This window comes from Mustelus asterias, chromosome 27 (genome assembly GCF_964213995.1).
Source record: "Mustelus asterias chromosome 27, sMusAst1.hap1.1, whole genome shotgun sequence".
NCBI classification, from domain to species: domain Eukaryota; kingdom Metazoa; phylum Chordata; class Chondrichthyes; order Carcharhiniformes; family Triakidae; genus Mustelus; species Mustelus asterias.
This window is the reverse complement of record NC_135827.1, coordinates 16,335,041-16,362,761: the sequence shown is the minus strand read 5'-3', so window position 1 is coordinate 16,362,761 and position 27,721 is coordinate 16,335,041. Positions and strand designations below refer to the sequence as shown.

General features: G+C 44.6%; 1 protein-coding gene across 2 annotated transcripts in view; it reads right to left on the bottom strand.

Annotated features, from left to right (window-relative positions):
• Positions 1-18,740: 18,740 nt before the first annotated feature.
• chek1 (checkpoint kinase 1) overlaps positions 18,741-27,721 on the bottom strand; it is a 42,614-nt gene continuing 33,633 nt past the window's right edge. Inside the window, exons 10-13 of one of the 2 annotated variants that reach the window (XM_078198856.1) lie at positions 26,739-26,916; positions 25,744-25,875; positions 25,325-25,426; positions 18,741-21,565 (exon numbers count right to left, since the gene is read on the bottom strand). In XM_078198856.1, the coding sequence (XP_078054982.1) occupies positions 21,470-21,565; positions 25,325-25,426; positions 25,744-25,875; positions 26,739-26,916 (508 nt within the window). In that variant the 3' untranslated portion in view covers positions 18,741-21,469. The remainder of the gene's footprint in view (positions 21,566-25,324; positions 25,427-25,743; positions 25,876-26,738; positions 26,917-27,721) is intronic. The other variant, XM_078198857.1, reaches the window with a different exon arrangement.

Sequence of the window (27,721 nt, the reverse complement as noted above, 5' to 3'; positions counted from 1 at the left end):
TCATCGCTCTTGGTGTTATTCTGTGTGTTGCCCCCTGGTAAAACCAGAAGGTTCTTGGTGCTCCGGTTTAACTCATAATCTCGGTGATTCTCAGAGTCTCTCTCGGCTGCACTACACCGAGGCCCGAGGCCCTGTAGCACCGAGTCCACTCGGTGGATCTCTCGATGTAGCTTCTGAAATTAAAGACGATGATAAAGGTTTGGTTTCTCATGCCTGCCATCCCTTCATCAGGCATCGTGCTAAAGAAATGTTAATGAATAACGCATAGAATAGAATCCCTACAATGCAGAAGGAGGCCATTTGGCCCATCCAGTCTGCACCGACTTTCTGACAGAGCATCCCACCCAGGCTTTATAATCCCACATATTTACCCTGCTAATCCCCCTAACATACACATCTTGGAGTACCAAAGGGATAATTTATCATGGCCAAATCCATCTAACCTGCACATCTTTGGACTGTGGGAGGAACTGGAGCACCCGGAGGAAACCCATGCAGACACGGGGAGTGATCCAAGGCTGGAATCGAAGCTAGGTCCCTGGCGCTGTCAGGCAGCAGTGCTAACCACTGTGCCGCCATGCCGACTATTGATAGCAATGAGTGATTTTCACATCTGTTAATGGTGAACAAAAAAAAAACTGCAACTGAAGATGACTGAAGTCAAGTACATGGGTCATAACCTTAGAGTTAAAAGACTTTGCCCTGATCCTGATAAGGTGCAAGCTGCAGCAACCACCAGATGTGAAGATGGTGCATCAATTTGTTGTATTGGTAAATGACCTAGCCAGGTTTTTGCCCAATCTGTCATCAGAGTGTGAATCTCTACACAAGCTCATTGCAAAGGATGTTCAGTGGTATTTTGGCACAGAACAAGAAACAACTTTCACTCACATCAAACAAGTGACCACAACACTAATTCTGGATAGACACACGAACAGGTGGGGAATAGAGGGATACAGGCAGTTGGTCTAGGTGGGACAACATGATTGGCGCAGGCTTGGTGGGTCAAAGGGCCTGTTCCTGTGCTGTACTGTTCTTTGTTCTATATTCTTTGTTTGATAAAAGCTCCCCAGTGGGTCATTTGCATCAAACCTGAAGTGAAACATATAAAGCTCACCCGAGCCAAATTCAAGGTGCAAAACCTATGATTCAGGCGGGCTCCATAAAACACTTTGGAGTTTCTGATTTGAACCATAACAGAGGTCAATCATCTCAGTCCTGGATACTGATGCAGGAGTCCCTCAGGGTAGTGTCCCAGGCCAAACCACCTTCATTTGCTTCATCAGTGACCTGCCTTCCATCATAAGGTCAGAAGTGGAGTTGTTCACTGGTGATTGCACAATGTTCAGCTCCATTCGCCACTCCTCAGATATTGAAGCATTTCATGTCCAAATGCAGCAAGACCTGGACAACGTCTGGGCTTGGGGTGACAAATGGCAAGTAACATTTGCGCCACACAAGTGACAGAGACAATGACCATCTCCAATGTGAGGGGGATCTAACCATCTCTCCATGACGTTCAATGGCATTACCATCGCTGAATCCCTTTCTATCACCATACTGAGCAATTGACCAGAAACTGAGCACGACGAACCACATACATACTGTGGCTACAAGACAAGGTCAGAGACTAGGAATCCTGCAAGTAATTCACCACCTGGTTCCCCAGAGCCTGTCCACTGTCCACATGGCACCAGTCAGGAGTGTGATGGTACTCTTCACTTGCCGGGATGAGCAACCCTCAATACGTTTGACACCATTCAAGAAAAGCAGCCTCCTCAATTGGGACCCTATCCATCACCTTAAACATTCATTCCCTCCACCACTGGTTCACCGTGGCAGCAGTATGTACCATGAACAGGAAACACTGCAGCAACTCACCAAGGCTCCTTCGACAGCACCTTCCAACCCGCAACCTCTGCCACCTAGAAGGACAAGGGCAGCAGATACCTGGGAACACCACCACCTGCAAGTTCCCCTCCAAGCCACTCACCATCCTGACTTGGAAATTTATCGCCGTTCCTTTACTGTCATTGGGTAAAAATCCAGGAACTTCCTCCCTAACAGCACTGTGGGTGTACCTACATCACAGGGGCTGCAGCCATTCAAGAAGTCACTCAGCACCACCTTCTCAAGGGCAATTAGGGATGGGCAAAAAATGCTGGCCTAGCAAGTGACGCCCATGTCCCATGAATGAGTAAAAGAAAATTCAGTAGGTGGGACCTAAGTTTGAACATCTCATCATAGAATCCCTCTCTTGCAGGAGGAGGCTATTCGGCCCATCGAGTCTGTACTGACCACAATTCCATCCCGGCCCTATTCCTGTAACTCCACACATTCACCCTGCTAATCCCCCGACACTAGGGGGCAATTTAGCATGGCCAATCCACCTAACCTGCACATCTTTGGACTGTGGGAGGAAACCGGAGCACCCGGAGAAAACACACGCAGACATGGGGGAGAACATGCAAACTCCACACAGACAGTGACCCAAGGCTGGAATTGAACCCGGGTCCCTGGTGCTGTGAAACAGCAGTGCTAACCACCGTGCCACCTTGCCGCCCTCATCCAATGATCAGAACCTCCAACACCTAGTGTAGCACTCCCTCAGTACTGCACCAATGTGTCAGCCTAAATTTTGAACTCAAGTATCTGGAGTGAGAGCGCTGCCCACAGCTTAAAGGAGAGAGGAAGTCAATCAGCAGCTACCAGAGAATAACTTCACCCCCAAACTTCAGCAAGGAAACACCTTGCATTAAAAACATTAGGAAAAAACAAATCCAACTTCTCACCACGAATATCTTTCTGTATTTGGGATTGTAACACTGATCACTACTGTCTGTGCTCAGATCCGACTCCAGCATCAGCACCCTCTCTGCTGCTGAGGAAAGTGTATGGACAGGAGACTCCCTCTTTGTATTAGAGTAACTGGAAAACAGAAGGCAAATCAGCAAATCAACCATCTGTGTACAAAACCAGTTATAAAGAAACACACCATCGATTCAAGATCAAATGTCCCATTTGCAGTGTTCAATGTTTTTGTGCTTGATTATGAGTCTGATAGCTAACCCATGCTCACTGTACATGATTGGTTAAGTCTGGGTGTTGACTCAGAGCAAAGTAAATACATATTGGTACATACTGCTGCCATGGTGAACCAGTGGTGGAGGGAATGAATGTTTAAGGTGATGGATAGGGTCCCAATTGAGGTCAGTCACCAGTGGAGTGCCCCAGAGATCTGTTCTGGGACCCTTGCTCTTTCTAATTTTTATAAATGACCTGGATGAGGAAGTGGAAGGATGGGTTGGCAAGTTTGCTGATGACACAAAGATTGGTGGGGTTGCGGACAGTGTAGAGGGATGTCAGCAGTTGCAACGAGACATTGATAAGATGCAAGACTGGGCGGAGAAGTGGCAGATGGACTTCAACCCAGATAAGTGTGTGGTGGTTCATTTTGGCAGGTCGAATAGGATGAAAGAATATAATATTAAGGGAAAGATGCTTGGACGTGTGGAAGATCAGAGGATCTTGGGGTCCGGGTTCACAGGACACTCAAAGCAGCGTCGCAGGTGGAGGCTGTGGTTAAGAAGGCGTATGGAATACTGGCCTTCATCAATAGAGGAATTGAGTTTAGAAAATCGGGAGATAATGCTGCAGCTGTATAGGACCCTGGTCAGACCCCACCTGGAGTACTGTGCCCAGTTCTGGTCGCCTCATTACAGAAAGGATGTGGAAGCCATAGAAAGGGTGCAGAGGAGATTTACAAGGATGTTGCCTGGATTAGGTGGCATGCCTTATGAGGATAGGTTGAGAGAGTTAGGTCTTTTCTCCTTGGAGAGGCGAAGGATGAGAGGTGACCTGATAGAGGTGTATAAGATGTTGAGGGGTATTGATAGAGTGGATTCTCTGAGCTTCTACCCAGGGCTGAAATGGTTGCCACAAGAGGTCACAGGTTTAGGGTGCTGGGGAGTAGGTACAGAGATGTTAGGGGTAAGTTTTTCACTCAGAGGGTGGTGCGTGGAATGGGCTTCCGGTAGTGGTGGTGGAGGCAGATTCGATAGGGTCTTTTAAGAGACTTTTGGATAAGTTCATGGAAGTTAGTAAGATAGAGGGTTATAGGTAAGCCTAGTAGGTAGGGACATGTTCGGCGCAACTTGTGGGCCAAAGGGCCTGTTTGTGCTGTAGCTTTTCTATGTTCTATGTTCTAAATAGACACCACAGAAGTTACTAGAAGTTAGAGCTGGGATAATCATGGTGCAGATATTCCGTGATACGAACGAACGCATGAACTAGGAGCAGGCCATTCAGCCCCTTGAAACAACTCCGCCATTCAATAAGATCATGGCTGATCTGATTGTGGCCTCATCTCCACATTCTGCCAACCCCCGATAACCTTTGGTTCCTTCCTTAGTCAAGAATTTATTTTCCTCTTTCTTACAAATCGAATTGATTCTGCCTCCACTGCTCTCTGAGGAAGAGAATTCCAAAAATATTTGCAGAGATATTTTAAAATTCTTGTAAATAAACCTGTTGCACACTTAGAAACTAGTGTCACCTTACTCTCAGATATAAAGGAAAATACACAACATCATCTGCTCTTCTTTCTCCACTCACTGAGTTAAGGAAACAAAATCTGTTCTTTGGGGTTACAGGAGACATAGTTTTCAGTCCACATTGTAATCTAGCCTTATGCTGATTGAGCCCTGTAACAGTCAGCACAATGACTTCCTATCAGTGTCTAATGTTGACTGTAATTAGGTGGAACCTGTGAATCATAATCAGGCTGCGAGTGAAAATAGCTATCAGAATTGCAAGTTGACTACAGTAGATTGTGTTTCTTTTTGACCTTCTGTGATAGGCTTTCAAATTGAATACAGACAACAATGTGAAGGATTCTTTCGCTGCCTTTCCCAAGAACACATCTTCCTCGAACTAGAAGGACAAGTGCAGAGGTACATGGGAACACCACCAATGGCAAGTTCCCTTCCAAGTCGCACACCACCTCTGGTGCATATGCGTCTCCGTCTCGTCACTGGGTCAAAATCCCACCCCTCGAAAAGAATACCTTCATCACAATAACTGTAGCAGTTCACAATGACAGCTCACTGCTACCTTCTCAAGAACAATTAGGGATGGGCAATAAACGCTGGCTTTATCAGTGAAACATTGAAAATAGGAGCAGGAGTAGGCCATTCAGCCCATTATGCCTGCTCCGCCATTCATTCTGATCATCCAACTCAGTAGCCTAATCCCACCTTCCCCACCACCATATCATTTGATCCTTCACCCCAAGTGCTATATTTAACGCCTTCTTGAAAACATATAATGTTTTGGCCTCACCTGCTTTCCGTGGTGGTAGCGAATTCCATAGGTTGACCACTCTCTGGGTGAAGAAATTTCTCCTCATCTCAGTCCTAAAAGGTTTACCCCGTATCCTTACACTCTGACCCCTGGTTCTGGACACCCCACTATTGGGAACATCCTTCCTGCAACTACCCTGTCAAATCCTGTTGGACTCGTGGTGAAGACTACATCCCATGAGTGTTTTGTTTTAAGTATTATTTCAGTAGTTTTATAGCTCGGTCATTTCAACTTAATTTTGTGGGGTCACTTTTCTCTTATGCTGAAGGAGCTATGTCCTTACTGAGAAATGGATTTGCCAGAGACCCATTAGCACCTTTTCCAAATAGTTATTATATGTGACCCTTGACAGAAAGTGGCAATAGTATATTAAACTGTGGGAGACATCATAGCCCAGCACTATTCTGTCTTCACCTGACATCCACACGTACACGCATGTGAGATTCCAGAACAGAAGCTGGTCAACTTTTCCCAATCCCTAACCTACTCCAACCAACAATGGGCGGCATGGTGGCACAGTAGTTAGCACTGCTGCCTCACAGCACCAGGGACCCGGGTTCAGGTCACTGTCTGTGCGGAGTTTGCACATTCTCCCCATGTCTGCGTGGATTTCCTGCGGGTGCTCCGGTTTCCTCCCACAATCCGAAAGACGTGCTGGTTAGGTGCATTGGCCGTGCTAAATTCTCCTTCAGTGTACCCGAACAGGCGCCGGAGTGTGGCGACTGGGGGATTTTCACAGTAACTTCATGTAAGCCTATTTATGACACTAATAAATAAACTTTTAACTTTAAAGTAACAATCTTATACAACATAGACTTGCACATGATCCAAAACCGGACAAGGATTGACACTGATATGGTGCAGTTCTCCCACAACTCCCCACCCCCAAAAAACTTTCTTTCCTTTAACAACTAAGAACAACAAATTGGAGAAATCTAACCTCTCCCGCGTGACATTGTCTAGATGTTAGACTGGGTTTTTGAATGAACAATTTGCTAACCAGCTCAGCAAAAAACAGCAGATAACTGATATCTTAATCCAAATCTGAAATTTCTGAGAATTATGGGAACAGTAGGCCACTCAGCCCATCAGGTCTGTACCAGCTCTCAGAAAGAGCTATGCGATTGAGCCCACCCTTCTGTTCTCTGTCTATAGTCCCTGGACTCGTTTCCCCCTTTTCAAGCATTTATCCAATTCCCTTTCAAAAGTTTCTGACTGAATTTACTTCCACTGCCCTCTTGGACCCTGCGTTCCAGTTCATAACAATCACTGCATGAAAAAATTGTCATCACTACTTTGTTTTTTTTTGTCAGTTGTCTTAAATCTGTCCCTCCGGTTACTGACCCTTCTGCCAATGGAAACAATTAATTCTCATTTACTCTACCAAAACTCTGAACGCCATTATTAAATCTCTCCTTAGCCTTTTTCTAACGAAGGCAAACTCCAGCTTCTCCAGTCTCCCCACATAACAAGAGTTGTTTTTCCTTCGGTGAGATCTGATTCTGTTTAAACAATAATTTACATTCTTCTACAGCCAACGTGGGAAAAGGAAACATCCAAAGGGTCATCACAGGAGTGGACAGTAATCGGACAAATATGGACCTTGACTCAGAAAGAGGAATGAGAGGGGTGAGGGCGGGGAGCGAAACTTTGCTCAAACACTGATATCAAGGTTGGAAACAGTCTGCAGGTCAGTCAGCACCCAGAGCAGAGATACACGCCCAAAACACGTCGCTGTCCTTTACACGTGACTGAACCACAACACACTGTTTTTAGGTCACATTTTCTGATTTCACTAATCTCAGTTACAGTTTCAATCAATGATGTTAACACAGCCTCAATACTCACAGCCCAGCGCGTGGCATCCCATCACCACCCTCTGGTGTACGTTTCTGGTAACAAAATAAACATGGTTCATTTAAAGCAAATATTTCCCAAACATGCACCAACACTACTTTCACAGCCCTCACCACACCATCAACCCCCAGCCCCTCCCCTCCCCTCACCCCCACCGATCCCCTCCAACACCTCCCCACCACCTCCTAGGGAGGGGCAATGGCCTAGTGGTATTAGCGCTAGACTATTAATCCGGAAACTCAGCCAATACTCTGGGGACCCGGGTTCGAATCCCACCATTGGCAGATGGTGGGATTTGAATTCAATAAAAAATATCTGGAATTAAAAATCTGTGAAAGTAAGTAGAAAAAAAATTTAAACAAGGAGTAAGGAGGGTGAAAAGTCATTGGCCAGCAGGATTAAGGAAAATCCCAAGGTTTTTTATACATATATAAAGAGCAAGAGGGTCGCCAGGGAGAGGATTGGCCCACTCAAGGACAAGGGAGGGAATATATGCGTGGAACCAGAGGAAAACCACAGAGGAAAACCACAGAGGAAAACCACAGGATAGCCAGCAAGTTCAGGAGGCAAACTATGGGGGTTACTGATAATGTGACATAAATCCAACATCCCGGTTTAGGCCGTCCTCATGTGTGCGGAACTTGGCTATCAGTTTCTGCTCAGTGACTTCACGACACACGACAGCGCAGAGTCGCTGAGCAGAAACTGATAGCCAGGTTCCGCACACATGAGGACGGCCTAAACCGGGATGTTGGATTTAGGTCACATTATCAGTAACCCCCATAGTTTGCCTCCTGGACTTGCAGGCTATCCTGTCTGGAGACAATACACATCTCTTTAACCTGTGCTTAATGCTCCCTCCACCCACATTGTCTGTATCTTTAAGATCTGGTTGGCTGTAGGGATTCGCATTCTGATCAGTATTCTGTAATTTGATTTTGTGTCTCTGTGCCCTGTTTGAGAGCAGATTTCCACTCCATCTGACGAAGGAGCAGCGCTCCGAAAGCTAATGGTATTTGCTACCAAATAAACCTGTTGGACTTTAACCTGGTGTTGTTAAAACTCTTACAGGAGAAGTCCCAGAGGATTGGAGAATAGCCAATGTTGTTCCTTTGTTTAAGAATGGTAGCAAGAATAATCCAGGTAATTACAGGCCGGTGAGCCTGACGTCAGTGGTAGGGGAATTATTGGAGAGGCAGGATTTATTCCCACTTGGAAATAAATGGACGTATTAGCGAGAGGCAACATGGTTTTGTGAATGGGAGGTCGTGCCTCACTAACTTGGTCGAGTTTTTCAAGGAAGTGACGAAGATGATTAATGAGGGTAGGGCAGTGGATGTTGTCTGCATGGACTTCAGTAAGGCCTTTGACAAGGTCCCTCATGGCAGACTGGTGCAAAAGGTGAAGTCACTTGGAATCAGAGGTGAGCTGGCAAGGTGGATACAGAACTGGTCGATCATAGAAGACAGAGGGTAGCAGTGGAAGGGTTTGTTTCTGAATGGAGGGCTGTGACAAGTGGCGTTCCTCAGGGATCAGTGCTGGGACCTTTGCTGTTTGTAATATATATAAATGATTTGGAGGAAAATGTAGCTGGTTTGATTAGTAAGTTTGCGGATGACACAAAGGTTGGTGGATTTGCGGATAGCGATGAGGACCATCAGAGGATACAGCAGGATATAGATCGGTTGGAGACTTGGGCGAAGAGATGGCAGATGGAGTTTAATCCGGACAAATGTGAGGTAATGCATTTTGGAAGGTCTAATACAGATAGGAAATATACTGTAAATGGCAGAACCTTTAAGAGTATTGATAGGCAGAGAGATCTGGGTGTACAGGTACACAAGTCACTGAAAGTGGCAACGCAGGTGGAGAAGGTAGTCAAGAAGGCATACGGCATGCTTGCCTTCATCGGCCGGGGCATTGAGTTTAAAATTTGGCAAGTCATGTTGCAGCTTTATAGAACCTTAGTTAGGCCGCACTTGGAATTCAATTCTGGTTGCCACACTACCAGAAGAATGTGGAGGCTTTGGAGAGGGTTCAGAAAAGATTTACCAGGATGTTGCCTGGTATGGAGGACATTAGCTATGAGGGGAGGTTGGAGAAACTTGGTTTGTTCTCACTGGAACGACGCAGGTTGAGGGGCGAGCTGACAGAAGTCTACAAGATTATAAGGGGCATGGACAGAGTGGATAGTCAGAAGCTTTTTCCCAGGGTGGAAGAGTCAATTACTAGGGGGCACAGGTTTAAGGTGCGAGGGGCAAGGTTTAAAGGAGATGTACGAGGCAAGTTTTTTTTTACAGAGGGTGATGTGTGTCTGGAACTCGCTGCCGGTGGAGGTAGTGGAAGTGGATACGATAGTGACATTTAAGGGGCACCTTGACAAATACATGAATAGGATGGGAATAGAGGGATACGGTCCCCAGAAGGGTAGGGGGTTTTAGGTCAGTCGGGCAGCATGGTCAGTGCAGGTTTGGAGGGCCGAAGAGCCTATTCCTTACCTGGTCTGGCCTACATGTGACTCCAGAGCCACAGCAATGTGGTTGATTCTCAACTGCCCTCAGGCAGTTAGGGATGGGCAATTATTGCTGGCCAGCCAGTGACACTCATATCCCATGAATGGGTAAAACAGAATAAAACACCACCAACCCCTGCCCCATCACCAGTCCCTCCCCCTGCGTGACTGTGTGGAGTTTGCATATTCTCCCTGTGTCTGCATGGGTTTTCTCTGGGTTCTCTGGTTTCTTCCCACAGTCCGAAGATGTGTGGGTTAGGTTGATTGGTCATGATAAATTGCCCCTTAGTGTCAGGGGGGATTAGCAGGGTAAACACGTGGGATAGGGATAGGGCCTGGATGGGATAAATAAAGCTAAACTTAAACATGTGACAATAATAAATCAAATCAAATCAAAAACCAATTGAACCACAGCTGACATTCAAGCGGAGCTAAGGGGATTGTTGTTGGTGCAGGTTGGGCCGAATGGCTTCCTTCTGCACAGTAGCAATTCTATAATGTTCTCCCTCTTGTGAAGGGAGCAAAGAAAACAGTTTACCAAGTCAGCCTCAGACCATGTGATGGCACAAGATGAGTGGGGAACTAGAACTGGGACACTCCTGATTCTGTGACTGCACTCCCACACTAACCTGACTGACTCTGGCCTGAGATGAACAGGTGGCAATGGGGAATGGATAAATGCTGCCCATCCTCAACCCAAAAATTCACTTCTATAAAAAAGAGACACAAGTGTCTCCACAGCCATTTGGACTGAGGGGAATGGCAGGAGGGGGGCTGGATGACTGGGAGGGGGACTGGGCGACGGGGATGGGGAGGGACAGGGACCAATTAGCAGTAAACAAACCTTAGACAAATTTATCTTTAACATAGAGTTTGCCTTACCTTACACCAAATCCCCACCTTCACCAGCGTCTGGAATGGACTGAAACACTCGAGGACATCGAAGTAGGTTAGGAGGCTGATAACAGACAACAGACTGAACATAATGGTAGACAGGCAGAAGTCAGCTACAGTTCCAAACAAGCCTTGCTGGGACAGCAGATATTCCAGCCGATCCATGCCAAAGAATTGCGAACAGTTACTCTAACTGGGACCGAACACAGTTCATACTTAAAGATATTGAATTAGTTTTATCCTAGTGTGTTCAACAAAGCAGTGCTCCTGTTAGATTCATTTTTAAAAACTTTTATACTTGGACTAGATCTGTTTTCTCCTCTTCTCCCTCCTCCCCCTCTCTCCACCTGCACTGTCTCTCACTGTCCTTTCCCAGTTATGTCTTCTCCTCCAGTCTCTCTCTCCTCATCTACCTTTTTGTTTCTCGCCCGGGTTTTGTTTATTGTCTCTCTGAACTCTTGACACTTACAATTTTTGTCTCCTTCAGTTTTTAATCAGCTAGTTTGCTTTATGGTCCCTGTTTAACTTTGCCAGTTTTGTTATGTGTCTGTCTCTCTCTCTCAGCGACTAATCTCACTGCCTGCTCATGCTTTCTGTTTAGTAATAGCTTTAATCATTTTCTTGCTCTCTTGATTTCTATCAGCAATCCTGGGCACATTTCCAGTCTGCCACCCTCACATGTAACCTCAGAGTTATCGCATTTCTGAAGTGGCTCAGCAAGCAAGACGGGTTTTCAAAAATGCGAAAGTCAGAAACGTGGGAGGCCGAGAACATTCCCACCCCTGAAAACAAATAGCCAAATCCAGCGGGCAAATTAAAGTTGACAAGAGGAAAATAATTCAAGAATCTTAAGAGGATTTAGAAATGGGTCGATAAACTGAAGCTGGAAATCCCAAATCCTTTTCTGTTTATTCAGAACAATGACCCCGGTGTGCAGGGCAAAATTAGCGGATGATATGAAACTTGGAAGCATTATGAACTATGAGGAGGGCAGTGTAGAACTTCAAAAGGACATAGACAAATACGGTGGCACAGTGATTAGCACTGCTGCCTCATCGCACCAGGGACCCGGGCTCGATTCCCAAACTTGGGTCACTGTCTGCACGTTCTCCCCGTGTCTGTGTGGGTTTCCTCCGGGTGCTCCGGTTTCCTCCCAGTCTGAAAGACATGCTGGTTAGGTGCATTGGCCATGCTAAATTCTCCCTCAGTGTACCCGAACAGGCACCAGAGTGTGGCGACTAGGGGATTTTCACAGTAGCTTCATTGCAGTGTTAACGTAAGCCTACTTGTCACACTAATAAGTAAACTTAAACTTAAATTGGTGGAATGGGAGGACAAGTGCCACGTGAATTTCAATGTGGAAAAATGTGAAATGATTCGTTTTGGTAAATTCCTTAATCCAGAGTGGTGAATCTGTGATCTGTGGAATTTGCTGCCACAGAAAGTAGTTGAGGCCAAAACACTGTGACTTCAAGAAGAAATTAGATGTAGCTCTTGCATTGGGGGGGGAGGGTGGAAAATCAGGATATTGAATGTGATGATCAGCCATGTTCAAAATGAATGGCAGAGGAAGCTCAAAGGGCTGAATGGCCTATTCCTGCTTCTATTTTCTATGTTTCTAACAACACGAAGAAACAATGGTACAACTCTAAAGGCGGTGCAGGAGCAGAGGGTGACTACGTACATGAGTCATTGAAGGTGGCTGTACAGGTGGAGAGTGTGGTTAATAAAGCATACAGTATCGTAGGTTTAATTAATAGGAACATGGAGTACAAGAGCAAGGAGGTTTGGTTGGACTTGTGTAAGTCACTCGTTTGTCTTCAACTGGAATATTGTGTCCAGTTCTGGACACCGCACTTTAGAAAGGATGGGAAGGCATTAGAGAGAGTGTAGGAAAGATTCAGGTGAATGGTTTCTGGATAAAGAACTTTAGTTATGAAGACAGATTGGAGAAATTAGAACTGTTTTTCTTGAAGAGAAGGTTGAGAGGAGATTGAAAGAGCTATTTTCAAAATTGTAAGTAGATAGGGAAAAACTGTTCCCATTCACAAAAGGATCGAGGACGAATGGGCACAGATTTAAAGTAATTAGTAAAAGACTCAAAAGCAATCAGAAAAGAATCTTTTTCACACAGCAAGTGGTTAAGGTTGGGAATGCACTGCCTGAGAGTATGGTGGAGGCAGATTCAACCAGGACATTCAAAAGGAAATTAGGTTGTTATCTGAAAAGGAAGAATGTGTAGAGTTACGGGGAGAAGGTGGTAGAATGGCACTAAGGGAATTGCTCATGTGGAGAGCCAATGTGGGCACGATGGGCTGAATGGCCTCCTGCTGCACTGTAACAATTCTGTGGTATTGTTCACATTCGATGGAATTGGAATGTCCTGAAGTGTTATACATCTACTCTCCTTTGCTTCCTTTGAGCTTCAACTGTTCTGTCCGACTGGGACTTCTGTCCTCTTACTGGATTGAAATCAACTCATTAGCCAGGCTCCAATTCAACTCATTATTTCCCAGGAATTACATACTAAAGAATTCCTCACCTCCCCACAGTCTCCTCCTCCTCCAAAAAACTCTGGCTTTTATCTAAACTTGACATTGGCGAACCATTACTTTGTGATTTCTCTCATTTTCTCTCCATTACACTGTGGGCTTTGGCCCTTTCTTTGGGTTTCTCGGCACTTCTTTGAACAAGAGTGATTCCCACTATCGGCATGTGGACCTGGCAGGAGTGTGAGCACTGCACCTATTACCATCGCATGCTCAACTTCAGTAGACAAAAAGATAGGGAGAAAAATGGAGACACAGAAATAAAGAGCAACAACAAAAGATAAAGTACATAGATATAAATGTATATATATATATATGAAAAAAAGTTGTTGATTGGTTGGAAATGGACTCAAAACAGTGTCCAACATTAACTTTGACTCTCCAATTGGACAGCACCTACTGAACAATCGGAGTGTGCTAAGAACTATACTGACAACAAATTTAAGATTAGACTCAAAGCGTGGCTCACTTACACTTGCTAGGAGCTTGGGGTGAACAGCCATTCACTGATGAATACCCCATTGGCAACACCTCAACCAATCAAGAGTCAACATGCCTGTTTGAATTTCAACAAAAGCTTGTTCCCTTGTGCATTTTTCATGATATCAATTTGACCAATCAACATCCTTTTCCTATGCAGTATAAATTTGAAGTTCACCTGACCTCTGCAAACAAAAAATCATTGCACTTCTTTTAATTCAAAGAAAGCCTGGGGGAACAGCCATTCTGACATTTGGTATTCTTGCAGTCCGATCCTGATGAGTCCAAGACAAAAAACTTCAGCAGCATTTCTTGTTTCAGCAACATTCAAATTCTGTACTACCTCCAGAGAGAGACTGACGACAGTCTGCTCCGCTATCATCAATCAATATTACCATGATGTACCACAAGTCTCTTTATTATTGGCCTATGAAGGTGGCTCATTGGCACAGTGGTTAGCACTGCTGCCTCTCAGCACCAGGGACCCAGGTTCGATTCTCGGCTTGGGTCACTGTGCGGAGTCTGCAAGTTCTCCCCGTGTCTGCGTGGATTTCCTCCGGGTGCTCCGGTTTCCTCCCACAGTCCAAAGTGCTGGTTAGGTGCATTGGCTGTGCTAAATTCTCCCTCAGTGTACCCGAACAGGCACTGGAGTGTGATGACTAGGAGACTTTCACAGTAACTTCATTGCAGTGTTAATGTAAGCCTACTTGTGAACTCAGAAGTAAACTTTAGACCCGAGTTTATAAGTACCTTAATTGCAAAGTGAATTGTGCATTTATATAGCACCTGTAACATAGTGAAAAATCCCAAATTAGGTCATAGGAGGGCTGTTAGACAAAATCTAACAACCCAGCTATTTATGGACATATTAGGCCAAACAAACAGAAGCTTGGTCACATTGCGGTAAGTCCGAAGGAACAGGCATGGCAGAGAGAGAGAGGGGGGGGGGGGGGGGAGATTTCCAGGGCCTTTGGACACAGCATACAATTTCAAAAGGAAAGCTAATCACTAATCCAGGATATATTTCATGTTACCTAGATGTAACTCTCAAAGCTACGGCGGCATTACCAAAACCAACAAAAGAATTGACACAGACACAATGGACTAAATGGCTTTTCTGGTGATTCTCACTATAGATTGGCTCAGGGATCAGGTTCAATAGCCCTCCCTAATTTTATCAGTAATTGCTTAAGTAAATCTTGTCAATCCCACCCTGTGCTATAACGAGTGTTCCATCTGAAAGTTTTAAAACAAATAGATTGTGTCGTCATATTTTATCATATTTACCATAGAGCCCTCAGAAAGGGTCACCTCTTTTGAAAAGAATGTTTCTTCCCTGAGTAATGTTAGTATTGTGAAATGGGATATTCTTCTCAATGAGTGCCAGCACCAAGCACTCCCTAGACAGGTACTGTATGACGTAAATCCAGGGTGGAGTTCCTGATATGTTACCACATTAATGTGGCTTAATTCTCAATCTCACTGTGTGGCATTCACACCCCAACCCTACCCCAGTAAAATTGAGACTGATAGATTTTTGTTAAAGGCCTTAAGACATAGGAGCAGAATTAGGCCACTCAGCCCATTGCGTCCGTTCTGCTTGGCTGATATTTTTCTCATCCCCATTCTCCTGCCTGAAGATATTAAAGGATAGGGACAGGTATAAAGTTAGGTCGCAGATCAGCCATGATTTCATTGGATGGCGGAACAGGATCAAGGGGATAAATGGTTTCCTCCTGTCCCTACATTCATGGATAAAAGATCCCATGGAACTATTTAAGAGAAGGCAGTTTCTCCCAGTACCGTGGCCAACATTTATCTTGTAAGGAGTCTAACAACACCAGGTTAAAGTCCAACAGGTTTATTTGGTAGCAAACGCCACTAACTTTCGGAGCGCTGCTCTTTTGTCAGGTAAGTGGGATTTCAGTTCACAAACAGGGCATATAAAGACACAAACTCAATTTACAAAATAATAGTTGGAATGCGAGTCTTTACAGGTAATCAAGTCTTAAAGGTACAGACAATGTGAGTGGAGAGAGCGTTAAGCACAGGTTAAAGAGATGTGTATTGTCTCCAGCCAGGACAGTTAGTGAGATTTTGCAAGCCCAGGCAAGTCATGGGGTTACAGATAGTGTGACATGAACCCAAGATCCCGGTTGAGGCCGTCCTCACGTGTGCGGAACTTAGCTATCAATCTCTGCTCAGCGATTCTGCGTTGTCGTGTGTCGTGAAGGCCGCCTTGGAGAACGCTTACCCGAAGATCAGAGGCCAAATGCCCGTGACCGCTGAAGTGTTCCCCAACAGGAAGAGAACACTCTTGCCTGGTGGACTTTAACCTGGTGTTGTTAAGACTCCTTACTGTGTTTACCCCAGTCCAACGCCAGCATCTCCACATCATGTCCACTTTCAACAACCAGTTCTTCATCCAGACACACTGAACAGCCATGGGGACCAAATTTGCACCTCAATATGCCAACATCTTCATGCACAGGTTCGAACAAGACCTCTTCACCGCACAAGACCTTCAACCGATGCTATACACTAGATACATCGATGCCATTTTCTTCCTTTGGACTCATGATGAATAATCACTGAAACAACTATATGATGACATCAACAAGTTCCATCCCACCATCAGACTCACCATGGACTACTCTCCGGAATCGGCTGCATTCTTGGACACACGCATCTCCATCAAGGACGGTCACCTCAGCATTTCACTGTACCGCAAGCCCACGGATAACCTCATGATGCTCCAGTTCTCCAGCTTGCACCCTAAACACGTTAAAGAAACCATCCCCTACAGACAAGACCGTAGGGTCTGTTCATATGAGGAGGATCGCAACAGACACCTCCAGACGCTGAAAGATCCCTTCATAAGAACAGGATATGGCGCTTGACTCATCGATCAACAGTTCCGACGTGCCACAGTGAAAAACCGCACCGACCTCCTCAGAAGACAAACATGGGACATGGGGGACAGAGTACCCTTCGTTGTCCAGTACTTCCCCGGAGCGGAGAAGCTACATCTTCTCCGGAGCCTTCAACATGCCATTGATGAAGACGAACATCTCGCCAAGGCCATCCCCACACCCCCACTTCTTGCCTTCAAACAACTGCGCAACCTCAAACAGACCCTTGTCCGCAGCAAACTACCCAGCCTTCAGGAGAACAGTGATCACGACACCACACAACCCTGCTACAGCAACCTCTGCAAGATGTGCCAGATCATCGACAGGGATGCCATCATCTCACGTGAGAACACCATCCACCAGGTACATACTCTTGCAACTCGGCCAACGTTGTCGACCTGATACGCTGCAGGAAAGGACGTCCCAAGGCATGATACATTGGGGAGACCATGCAGACGCTATGGCAACGGATGAATGAACACCGCTCGACAATCACCAGGCAAGAGTGTTCTCTTCCTGTTGGGGAACACTTCAGCGGTCACGGACATTTGGCCTCTGATCTTCAGGTAAGCGTTCTCCAAGGCGGCCTTCATGACACAGGACAACGCAGAGTCGCTGAGCAGAGACTGATAGCAAAGTTCCGCACACATGAGGATGGCCTCAACCGGAATCTAGGGTTCATGTCACACTATCTGTAACCCCACGACTTGCTTGGGCTTGCAAAATCTCATTTAACTGTCCTGGCTGTAGACAATACACATCTCTTTAACCTGTGCTTAACGTTCTCTCCACTCACATTGTCTGTACCTTTAAGACTCGATTACCTGTAAAGACTCGCGTTCCAACCATTATCTTGTAAATTGAGTTTGTGTCTTTATATGCCCTGTTTGTGAACAGAACTCCCACTTACCTGACGAAGGAGCAGCGCTCTGAAAGCTAGTGGCGTTTGCTACCAAATAAACCTGTTGGACTTTAACCTGGTGTTGTTAGACTCCTTACTGTGTTTACCCCAATCCAACGCTGGCATCTCCACATCACAACATTTATCTCTCAGCCAAAGTTATTAAAATGGATTATCTTTTAATTCATATCATTGCAATTTGTTTGATCTTGCTGTGTGCAAACTAGCTGTTGTTTCTTACAATTAGCAAATACCCTTTGAAAGGACCGAAAAGCATATAAGGGATGTCCTGAGGTTGCGAAAGATGCTACAAAAGTTCAGGTTTGTAAACTCATCACTTGACTGTAAAGAGTACATGCAGTTCTAGAACAAAGATGTTGAAGTATACCCACACTGGCATCAAAGCAGTTTAAAAGACATCTATCTTACTTACATGGCATGTGGATTGTGTCGTCATTGTGGGTGATATGTTACTTGAGAGGCTCACCTCATTGCTCAGGAATTATCAGGTTAGTCTCACCCAGATATGTTTCTCATTCCTCAGGGCCAAGGCAGATAAACATTAGAAGGTATTCACCTGAATCGAGACGAAGCTGAAAATGTTTCAACTGCAACCCGCCTGACATTTTATCTGATCGAGATATTTAAAATGTTTCAAGGAGTCGACAGCGAGAGAAACTACTCCCTCTGGTTGGGAAACCCAGAACAAGGGAACATAATCTTAAAATTAGAAGCAGGTCATTGAAGAGGGAAATCAGGAGCATTTTTTCCATTCAGAGGGGAACATAAATCTGGGCAATTCGCACAAGTCTCAATGAAATTGTACAAGGGTTGCTGAGGCCACACCTGGAGCACTATGTAGTTGTGGTCTCCTTAGCTAGAGGAGGAAATATTTGTCTTAGACAATAAAGGTTCACTCAACTTACTCCTGTGAGAAACTGAGTTGACCGGGTCTATATTCCTGAGAATTTAGGCGAATGAAAGCTACCATTAAAACACACAAAATTCTTAAGCAACCTGACAGCAGAAGTCTCTCATGTTTGGGGAGTCAATGGAGTAAGGATATCAAAAGATATCCTTGGAGCAGGCTTGAAGGGCCAAATGGCCTCCTCCTGCTCCTATCTTCTGTGTTTCTATATGGAACAAAGACAACAAAATTTAATTGATGAACAACTGAAATCTAACTATGATTACCTGCGCCACTGAAGGTGAGGAGCGGGGAGGGGTAATGTTTTCATCTGTTTGCAAACATTGGCTCAAATCTTCCAGTCTCTGGTGCTACATTATTTCAAATGGGGTTTATTACATTTTGTGTACTAAGCTGATAAATCCGATACATATTAAAAACGGAGAGATCAGTGTTATCACACCACATTACATATTGAAATGGATTTAGCAAAGAGCTTGTGATTTGGGCGTCAAATCCTACCACTGTTCCGTGTTATTAGAAAATGGAGCAGCATACACAGACAGAAACACTTTATTCATTATTTTCCATACATATTTAAAAGGTTTGTTAGAAACTGTCCCAGAATGATAACTCTTGCGGGGAGAGGTCAGCCAACGCCCCTCCCTCTCACAAACAGTATCGGCACACAGGCTCTGCATCCACTTAGCAAAAGCTAACCAAACTGAGTGAAGTTCATGGACAAAACAAAGCAGCATTGTAAAGGGAAAACGTCAACTTTTAGTTAGGGTGTGCGAGGGTCAGGGTAAAAAGGATAGAGGTAAGTTTAAAAATGCTGGAAATTTTGAATCAAGGTGCATAATGGAGTAGACAGCAGAGAGATAAACAGTCCCACCTGAAACATTAGCCTGCCCCTCCCTCTCAAGGCACTCGGCAATTTCCAAGCATCTCTCACATTTGACTTGTACTCGTCAGCTGGGGGTGGGGGAAGAGACAGCTTCATGCCAACAGCTACCATCATACAATCCTGAAAGTTCTCCCTTCTACAGAACAATTGCTTCCCTAAGATTCAATAAGCTGAGCTCTCGCAAACTCTACAAAGAACAGTCAGAATTTCACATAGACAAATATATCTACAAACAGGAAAACTAGAAAAATCACAAACTGGATTATTGGCTAGTTATTTTGTGCAGCCTATCTATTTTAACTCAAAGAGGAACATCAAGCTGGCATGGCATCAGACAGAATCACTTTAACCCAAGTGAGAGCTACGCTGCAACAGTGCGATTCTACGAACCAAAAATTTGTACCTAAAAGTGTGTGTCATATTTCCCACTTCCCAGGGAGCAGCAGAAATGAAATCAGGGTCTAGTCACAGCAGACAAACTGAGATTTTTTTTTTCCTTTTTTACCATGTTTCAAAAAATATTTATTTATGGTGTTTCAGTGGCCTGCTCTCATATTGTGAAACCGTTACACTTTAGCGAGTGACAGTTCGCCACTCGACTTATATACGGTGCTTGGGGCATTACTGTGGCCTCCCACTGGTAATGCTATCATCTTTTAATAAGCAGGACGATATAGGAGTGAAAGAACAGCATAAGCATGAGTTCCCGTGTCCCAGCACAGGGATAGAAGCTGCAATGTCCAACTCATTGAAGCCAGTTTCATAGCATACCTAAAGTTTAGCCTGGGGCGGAAATAAGAGCAAATGCAAAATAAAAATATTGCTAGTGTTAATTTGTGAGCCTGATCATAGCTGAATCCTTCTGTACCCTTAACTGTAACTTAATCCTCAAAAGTGCTGATTTTGCTTTTGTAAAATTGTGTATGATTTACCATAAGGTGTTTCATACTGTAACGGCGGATTCAGGGTACACAGTCCACAACATATAGTCTAGTTGATTTGGTGATGCTATGCAAGCTAGTTACTTTCTTAAAAAGATAAAGTTAACTAACTGGTAAAGTTGTGCCAGGTGCGCACATCTGATTCACCAGTTAGAGAACTGACAGGATTTTCTGCTAAGCGAAGGCACGAGAATGAACCTTTGGATGTGGAGCGGGGTATCCAAAAAGCCCACCGCTAGTGGAATTACATCCCCTGCCAGTACATTCATCACAAGATATGTTGATCTGTTGTACAGACAAGCATTCCAGTGATATTTAGACGCACACAGTCCTTGAACAGATAATTTGAAAAACTAATATTGCGCCGTTTATTCTAACTAAAATAGTTAAACTAGACACCAAATCTATGACTGTGCATTCTATAATACTAACAGCAGAGTGACTCCTACAGAATCTAATGGACAAGTTGCAAATTCTCATCAATTCTAATCCTTCACCCATCTCTGCATTTTGAATCAAACACTCAGACAGAAAGTCAGTTTGGTATGCTGAGTGTAGTAAAAGAGAAACCCATCCAAAACAGACTGACATCTTTCCTGACCTACAGATGCTGGACTCCAACAGACCTCCTCATCTTGTATGAAAACCACATTGTGACTACACTAGAAAAGTTCTTGTTTTCAAAAAACAAAAAGATGCTTTCCGAACATTTTGGAAGCCAGTTGATCCACATGTTGGGAGATAGCAGCTAAACCACCAAGGGAAGAATTGACTGTTCCCTTTCATTCTCATCTTTCCGTAAATAACAATCACACATTCATCCACAGGCTGTGTTTTGTGTGTGGATACACGGATGCTCCACAAGGTCAGATCAATTTCATAGTGTTGCACATAATTGGGAAAATTCTACAAATTTCAGAAGCTCCTCCCAACTCTTAAAAACACAAAAGAATGGAGCACGCAGTGTTTCTGGCAGAAATTCAAGTATTGACTCTGCTAGAGTCTGGAGGAGAGAAGCACTAGAATCCTGAGTGTGGGATCATTTGCTCAGGGTTTAAAATCTACATTTTAGCTGATGATCCATTGCTTGAAGTCTCTGTAAACTACAATAGGGGATTAACTTTCAACGCTCAAACATACACACAAGCTCACAGAGTCTACAAGCTGGGTGGGAATAGGTATTCCAGCCGTTACCCCACACAATTCCTTTCACAATTCTCGTTTCAGCAGAGATGCGGCACAGAAAGGTCAGATTACAGGCAGAAGGACTTTCTGACTGTAGATGATGTCACTCAGTTTGTGTTTGATGGTCACAAAGTGTCTTTTGAATTCTAGACCATCTCCCTGCAAGGAAGATATAAATAAAAGTCAGTGCAAAAACATGGGTGAGAAGGCAATTCTAAAGAGAGATGAACTGCAGAATATTAAAACGCTTAAGTCTTCCTGTAAAATGTTTCATGAGAAACATGTGGCCCTATTTGGGGATGGAGGAGTGGGGGGGGGGGGTCACTTTATACAGGGATCACTTGATTGTATGTTCTCTTGGGAACCCCTCCAACCCAACTCACCAGAAAGGCAATTTTCCGAAGACCAGTTCTGTGAACTATCTGGTCATTATCAGTGTTGTTTGTGGAGGCTTGCTGTAAATTGTTGCTGCATTTCCCACATTGCAACATGACTGCACCTCAAAACATTGGTTGCAAACTCCTTTAGGACATCCAGTGATTGTGAGGGCCGCTGTATAAACACAAGTCTTCTTCCATACAAAGCCACTATTCACACCTTCAATTTCTGTTAGGTTCTGTTTCTGACCTCAGCTGGGGTGGTTGTCGGGTGTCATAGAATCATAGAATCCTACAGTGCAGAAGGAGGCCATTTGGCCTGTCGAGTCTGCACCAACCACAATCCCACCTATCCCCATAGCCCCTTGCATTTACCCTAGCTAGTTCCCCTGACATTAAGGGGCAATTTAGCATGGCCAATTCACCTAACCCGCATATCTTTGGACTGTGGGAGGAAACCGGAGCACCCGGAAGAAACCCACGCAGACACCTGGAGAACATGCAAACTCCACACAGACAGTGACCCAAGCCGGGAATCGAACCCAGATCCCAGGCGCTGTGAAGCAGCAGTGCTAACCACTGTGCTGGAACACATGCTGGAACAATTAAAACATTTTCTTGGTTTCTTTCATGGGATGGGAGCATCGCTGGCAAGGCCAGCATTTGTTGCCCATAACTGCCCTTCAATTCTGTGGCTTGCAAGACCATTTCAGAGGGCAGTTAGGAGTCAACCACATTGCTGTGGCTCTGGAGTCACATGTAGGCCAGACAAGGCAAGGACGGCAGATTTCCTTCACTAAAGGGCATTAGTGAACCAGATGGGTTTCTACAACAACCGATGATGGTTTTATGATCACCATCACCGAGACTAGCTTTCAATTCCAGATTAATTGTATTTGTAATTGGATTTGAACGCATGTTTCCACAGCATTAGTCTGGGCCTCTGGATTACCAGTCCAGTGACATTACCACCATCTTCCTATAAATCAAGATGTGCAAAAGGGCAGAACTGGGAGAAGCACAGATATCTGAGGGTTGTGGAGAGGTTATAGAGATGGAGAGATTTAAAAACCAGAATGTAAATCTTAAAATAAAAGGTGCGAGGGATCAGGAACTAATATAGGGCAGCAATCACAGGGTGCTGGGTGACTGGGATTTGGTGCAAGGTAGGATACAGGCAGTGAAGTTTTGAAAGAACTTAAGTTTATGGAGGATAGAAGCCTGAGTTGCAGCATGTTGGAAGCATCAAGCCTGGAGCTAAGAAAGGATGAGGGTTTCAGCAGCAGCTGAGATGAAGCAAGAGTGGATTTGGGTGTTGTTAAGGAGGTGGAAGTAGGTGGTTTTAGTGATAGTGCGGCCACGTGGTCAAAAGCCCATCTCTGGGTCAAATAACACCCAGGTTACGGCCAGGGTGGGATTGTGGTCGGTGCAGACTCGATGGGCCGAATGGCTTCCTTCTGCACTGTAGGGATTCTATGAATTTGGTTCAGCATCAGACAGTTGCCAGGGAGAGGGATGTAGACTTAGCTAGAATTCTTATTGCCTCTCAGTGACCCCTGCTGGTAAGTGTGTAGGGAGGACAGGTTGGCTTTGAATTAAAGGCATTGCAGCAATAGTTACACTACAAAGATGATCACTTTGGTCAGGCGCTCCCTAACAGTTCACGTGCAAACAAACACCAGTGCATCAGGAATTTAAAAGTATTTCAAAAATCGTGAAACAAAACATGTTTCTCCCATAACACATTCTTCCAACTCTTCCAATACAGTAAGATGCAGTGGTTTTGGACATGAAGCCAACTGGCCCTTCCTTCACAAAGGGTCTGGACTGAGGCTGAATCGCAGACATAAATCTGTAGATGGACTTGGGCCAAATTAGAGTTCAAAAGTTTACATAGTCTGGTTTACAAAGCAGACATCAGATTCAATCAAATTGAAATCCAAAGCCATTGGGGACACTAACACTCCTTCTCTAACTATTTTCAGTAATTGTGCTGATTCTTACTGATGCCAAGTCTGCTTGTTTACATTGTGGAGCTGACCCAGCAGGGGAAAATATACTGCACACACAAGGTGCATGCGTACACAGTTGCTCTAAAGCTGTCACGGGATTTCAGGACCTTCCCAGATATCCAGAAAGGAAGGTGTCTGCGTGGGTTTCCTCCGGGTTCGAACCATTGAACCATCGAACCCCTACAGTGCAGAAAGAGGCCATTCGGCTCATCGAGTCTGCACCGACCATAATCCCACCCAGGCCCTATCCCCATATCCCTACATATTTACCTGCTAATCTCTCTAACCCTCATTTTTACCCGCTAATCCCTCAAACCTATGTCTCCTGGGAGACTAAGGGGCAATTTAGCTTGGCCAATCAACCTAACCCGCACATCTTTGGACTGTGGGAGGAAACCGGAGCACCCGGAGGAAACCCACGCAGACACAGGGAGAATGTGCAAACTCCGCACAGACAGTGACCTGAGCCGGGAATCGAACCCAGGTCCCTGGAGCTGTGAAGCAGCAGTGCTAACACTGTGCTACCGTGCCGCCCAGGAGTTAGGTGTCTAACGTCCTTTAGGGAAGGAAACCTGCTATCCTTATCGGGTTTGGCTCAATGTGACCCCAGACCCACAGCAATGTAGTTAACCATTAACTGCCTTCTGAACTGTTCAGTTCAAGGGTAACTAGGGATGGGCAACAAATGCTGGCCTTGTCAGCAACGCCTACATCAGACGACAGAATAAATAATGCGTGCACCATTGCAATAGGGAAAATACTGTGCTGGGGTGTATAAATTGATTGACACAGAGTGTTGTCGCTGCCACAAGCTGTAGGTCTCAGACTTGAACAGAATTTTCTGCCAGACATACCAGGCAAAAAGCCAGGGTCATTTCATTGTCTTCAACAGAAACCGTGCTGGGTCATTGTAGTACAGTGCACTTGATGTTGGAGTTATTGGAGGCAACCTTGTGCAAATGGGGTACTAGACATTTGACCATTCTCACAGCCACCGGTTTAAAGCTTGCAATGCTTTGCTGAGCACCAATGCTCAAACTGGGGATGCAAACACCGTCTCTACTTCCCCATCCCCAAGTACAGTTGATAATCAGGACTCGTTGCTTTATTAAGTTTTTTTCTCGTTAGACTTCTTGTCCAACTAAATCCAATTGAAAATCCAAAGGGAAAATTAGAACAGCAATAAACCTCAAGAGACTAAACATCAACACATTTGGATCTCCCAAATAATATTTTGCTGGATGCACTATTCCATACTTTTCCAACATTTTTATTCGTACAGGGGTAAATGGCATTATACTGCTCCACTTTTGACAAACTCGTGAGATTCCAGGGTAATGTAAGTCAGGAGTGCTTTGCTTCTTGGTAAAGACTGATTAGTAAATCCTTAGTAAATCTGTCAGTGAAAATTGTTAAATAAATCCCAAAAGGGAACCACTTAATAATATTCGACAATTCTCTTAAATTATCTCATTCCGTGCAAGAAAACCTGTAAATAAGATTGACAGATAACTATTTTTTAATTTTACCTTGGACAGTCTGAAATCCACCAGAATCCTCTCGTTCATCTCGATCAGATTCACTTTGAATATCAACTTGTTGTTCCGTCTGTCCATCGTTGATATGGTCACCTAGAAAAGCAGCACATGTATCTTTGAAAAAAGCCTCCGTCCAGTTAATGTGAGCAGGTGGTACGATTTATCGTGGAGCCCTGAAGATTCACTCTTGCTTGAAGATAGTGTCCCGTGTTCAATCCTGTCTACGTTCACACATTAACGATCTAGGCTCATTACTCTCTCATTTCTACATGACCAACCTGTTCTCACTCTCTCCATTCCTACATTGCTGACCTGTTCTCATTACTCTTTCAGTTCCAAAGAAAAAACGAATCAACACTTGAGAGAGTGGAATGCAATAAAATGTTAAAATTTCTTGCTTAATCTATTACCTGGTTATTGCAGTTCTTCTTCCAAATATAGCCCAGTTTCTCGCAAACCTCCTTCAGGGCCAGGTAAGAATGTTCAGCATTCAACTTTGTGAAGAATCGAGTCATTCGTTTCACTAGCCTTTGCCAAGGATTCTATAAATCAAGCAGTGTATTGTTAGCAGAGGCACTCTGATGGAACGCACAAACAACTCATTAAAACCGCTTTAAAGAGCAAGTTAAAGGTGCATTTCCTATAGAATGCAAAGTGAGGAGCATCTGAAGATCATAGTTCTGCTTTAGGATTTGTTTTAGCCATACGTAGACATAGAACTAGTGATGGGAACATTATTTTGCTAATTACAAATGCAACCGGTACAATAAAACCGAGATTTCTCATTAAGATGCATACAGGTCCCAGCTTTAGTGTGACCAAAAGAAAAAGGAATAAACCCTACGGTCCTTTGAGCCTGCCCCACTGTTCAATAGAATCATGGCTAATCTTCTGTCTCAACTCAACTTTACACTGCTCCCTGGGTCCCTTGGTTCAAAGAAACCAAACAAAATCTGTCTTTTCCACCTCTGCAGCGTCTTGGGATGTTTTGCCACATTAAGTGCACTACATAAATATAAGTTGCTGTTGAGGGTGTTGGATGACATCTTAAAACACAATGCAGCCATGCAACCCTTGCAGTGGCACAGTGGGTTAGCACTGCTGCATCACAGCGTCAGGGACCCGGGTTCAATTCCCAGTTTGGGTCACTGTCTGTGTGGAGTTTGCACATTCTCCCCGTGTCTGTGTGGGTTTCCTCCAGGTGCTCTGGTTTCCTCCCACAGTCCAAAGGTGCGCAGGTCAGGTGAATTGGCCATGCTAAATTCTCCCTCAGTGTACTCGAACAGACGCCGGAATGTGGCGACTAGGGGGATTTTCACAGTAACTTCATTGCAGTGTGAATGTAAGCCTACTTGTGACTAATAAATAAATGAACTTTAAGTGTTAGTGAATGAATCAGTTTTACCTGTGATGATCCAGGTGTACTTTGCAATTGGCTGCCGACAAGCATGTGATCCGTGCAGGTAGGCTGGGAGAAGCTGATCCCCTGCACTAAATTATCAATGCTGGAGTGACTGGATTCCCATGATGACACAGCAACCCGAGGTTCAGGCTGGGAGCTCGAGTACCTGGTTTGATCCTCACTATAATATGTTAAAAAAAGTGGTAGAAAACACAGATTGGAATTTAGAATGTGCAGCAGGATGAAATTTCTGGTTAGAATGTTTAGAACAGGGCTATACCCAAATTGCTGGATATCGGAAAGAGTATATATTAGAGCATCTACACAGAAAATATAAACTGGAGTATTACGATGCAGTTACAGTTGGAGGACAGGGTTCAATTCTGGTCACCACACCATGAGCATTTACAAATACTGAAGAGGACGGGGGAAGTGAGGCAAGCTTATGGAATGTCAGCAGCAGCACTCTCACCTCGCAGTTGGAAGTTGTGTGTACAAGTCCCAGTCATAGAATCTAGGATGACAACATTACCACAGTACTGGGGGAGCGTTGCACAGCTGGAAGTGCCCTCTTTCAGAAGAGATGTTAATCGAGGCCACAACTGTCTTTGCAGGTGGCCAACATGGCACCATGTTGAGGATGGCCCAATGACCACGCTAAAGTCTCATTAACCAAGCTAATATCTATCCCCAAACCAACATCACTAATACTTAACACATTCCTGTGTGTAGGACCTCGCGGTGCAGATATTGCTTGTTACATGTGCCATGACGCAACCTCAGCTACACTTCAAAAGTACTTTATTGGGCTGCAGAGAGTTTTGGGACTTCCTGAAGCCAGGTAAGACACCATTTAGATACAAGTCCTTTCTTTCACCCCAAAGTAAAGGGAGATCAGCTCTGTGGGAACACTGGAGAAACACAAGCTTTAAAAGCCTAGACAGGAGACAAACCTCGTTGAGGTACATCAAAAATTAATTAATGGG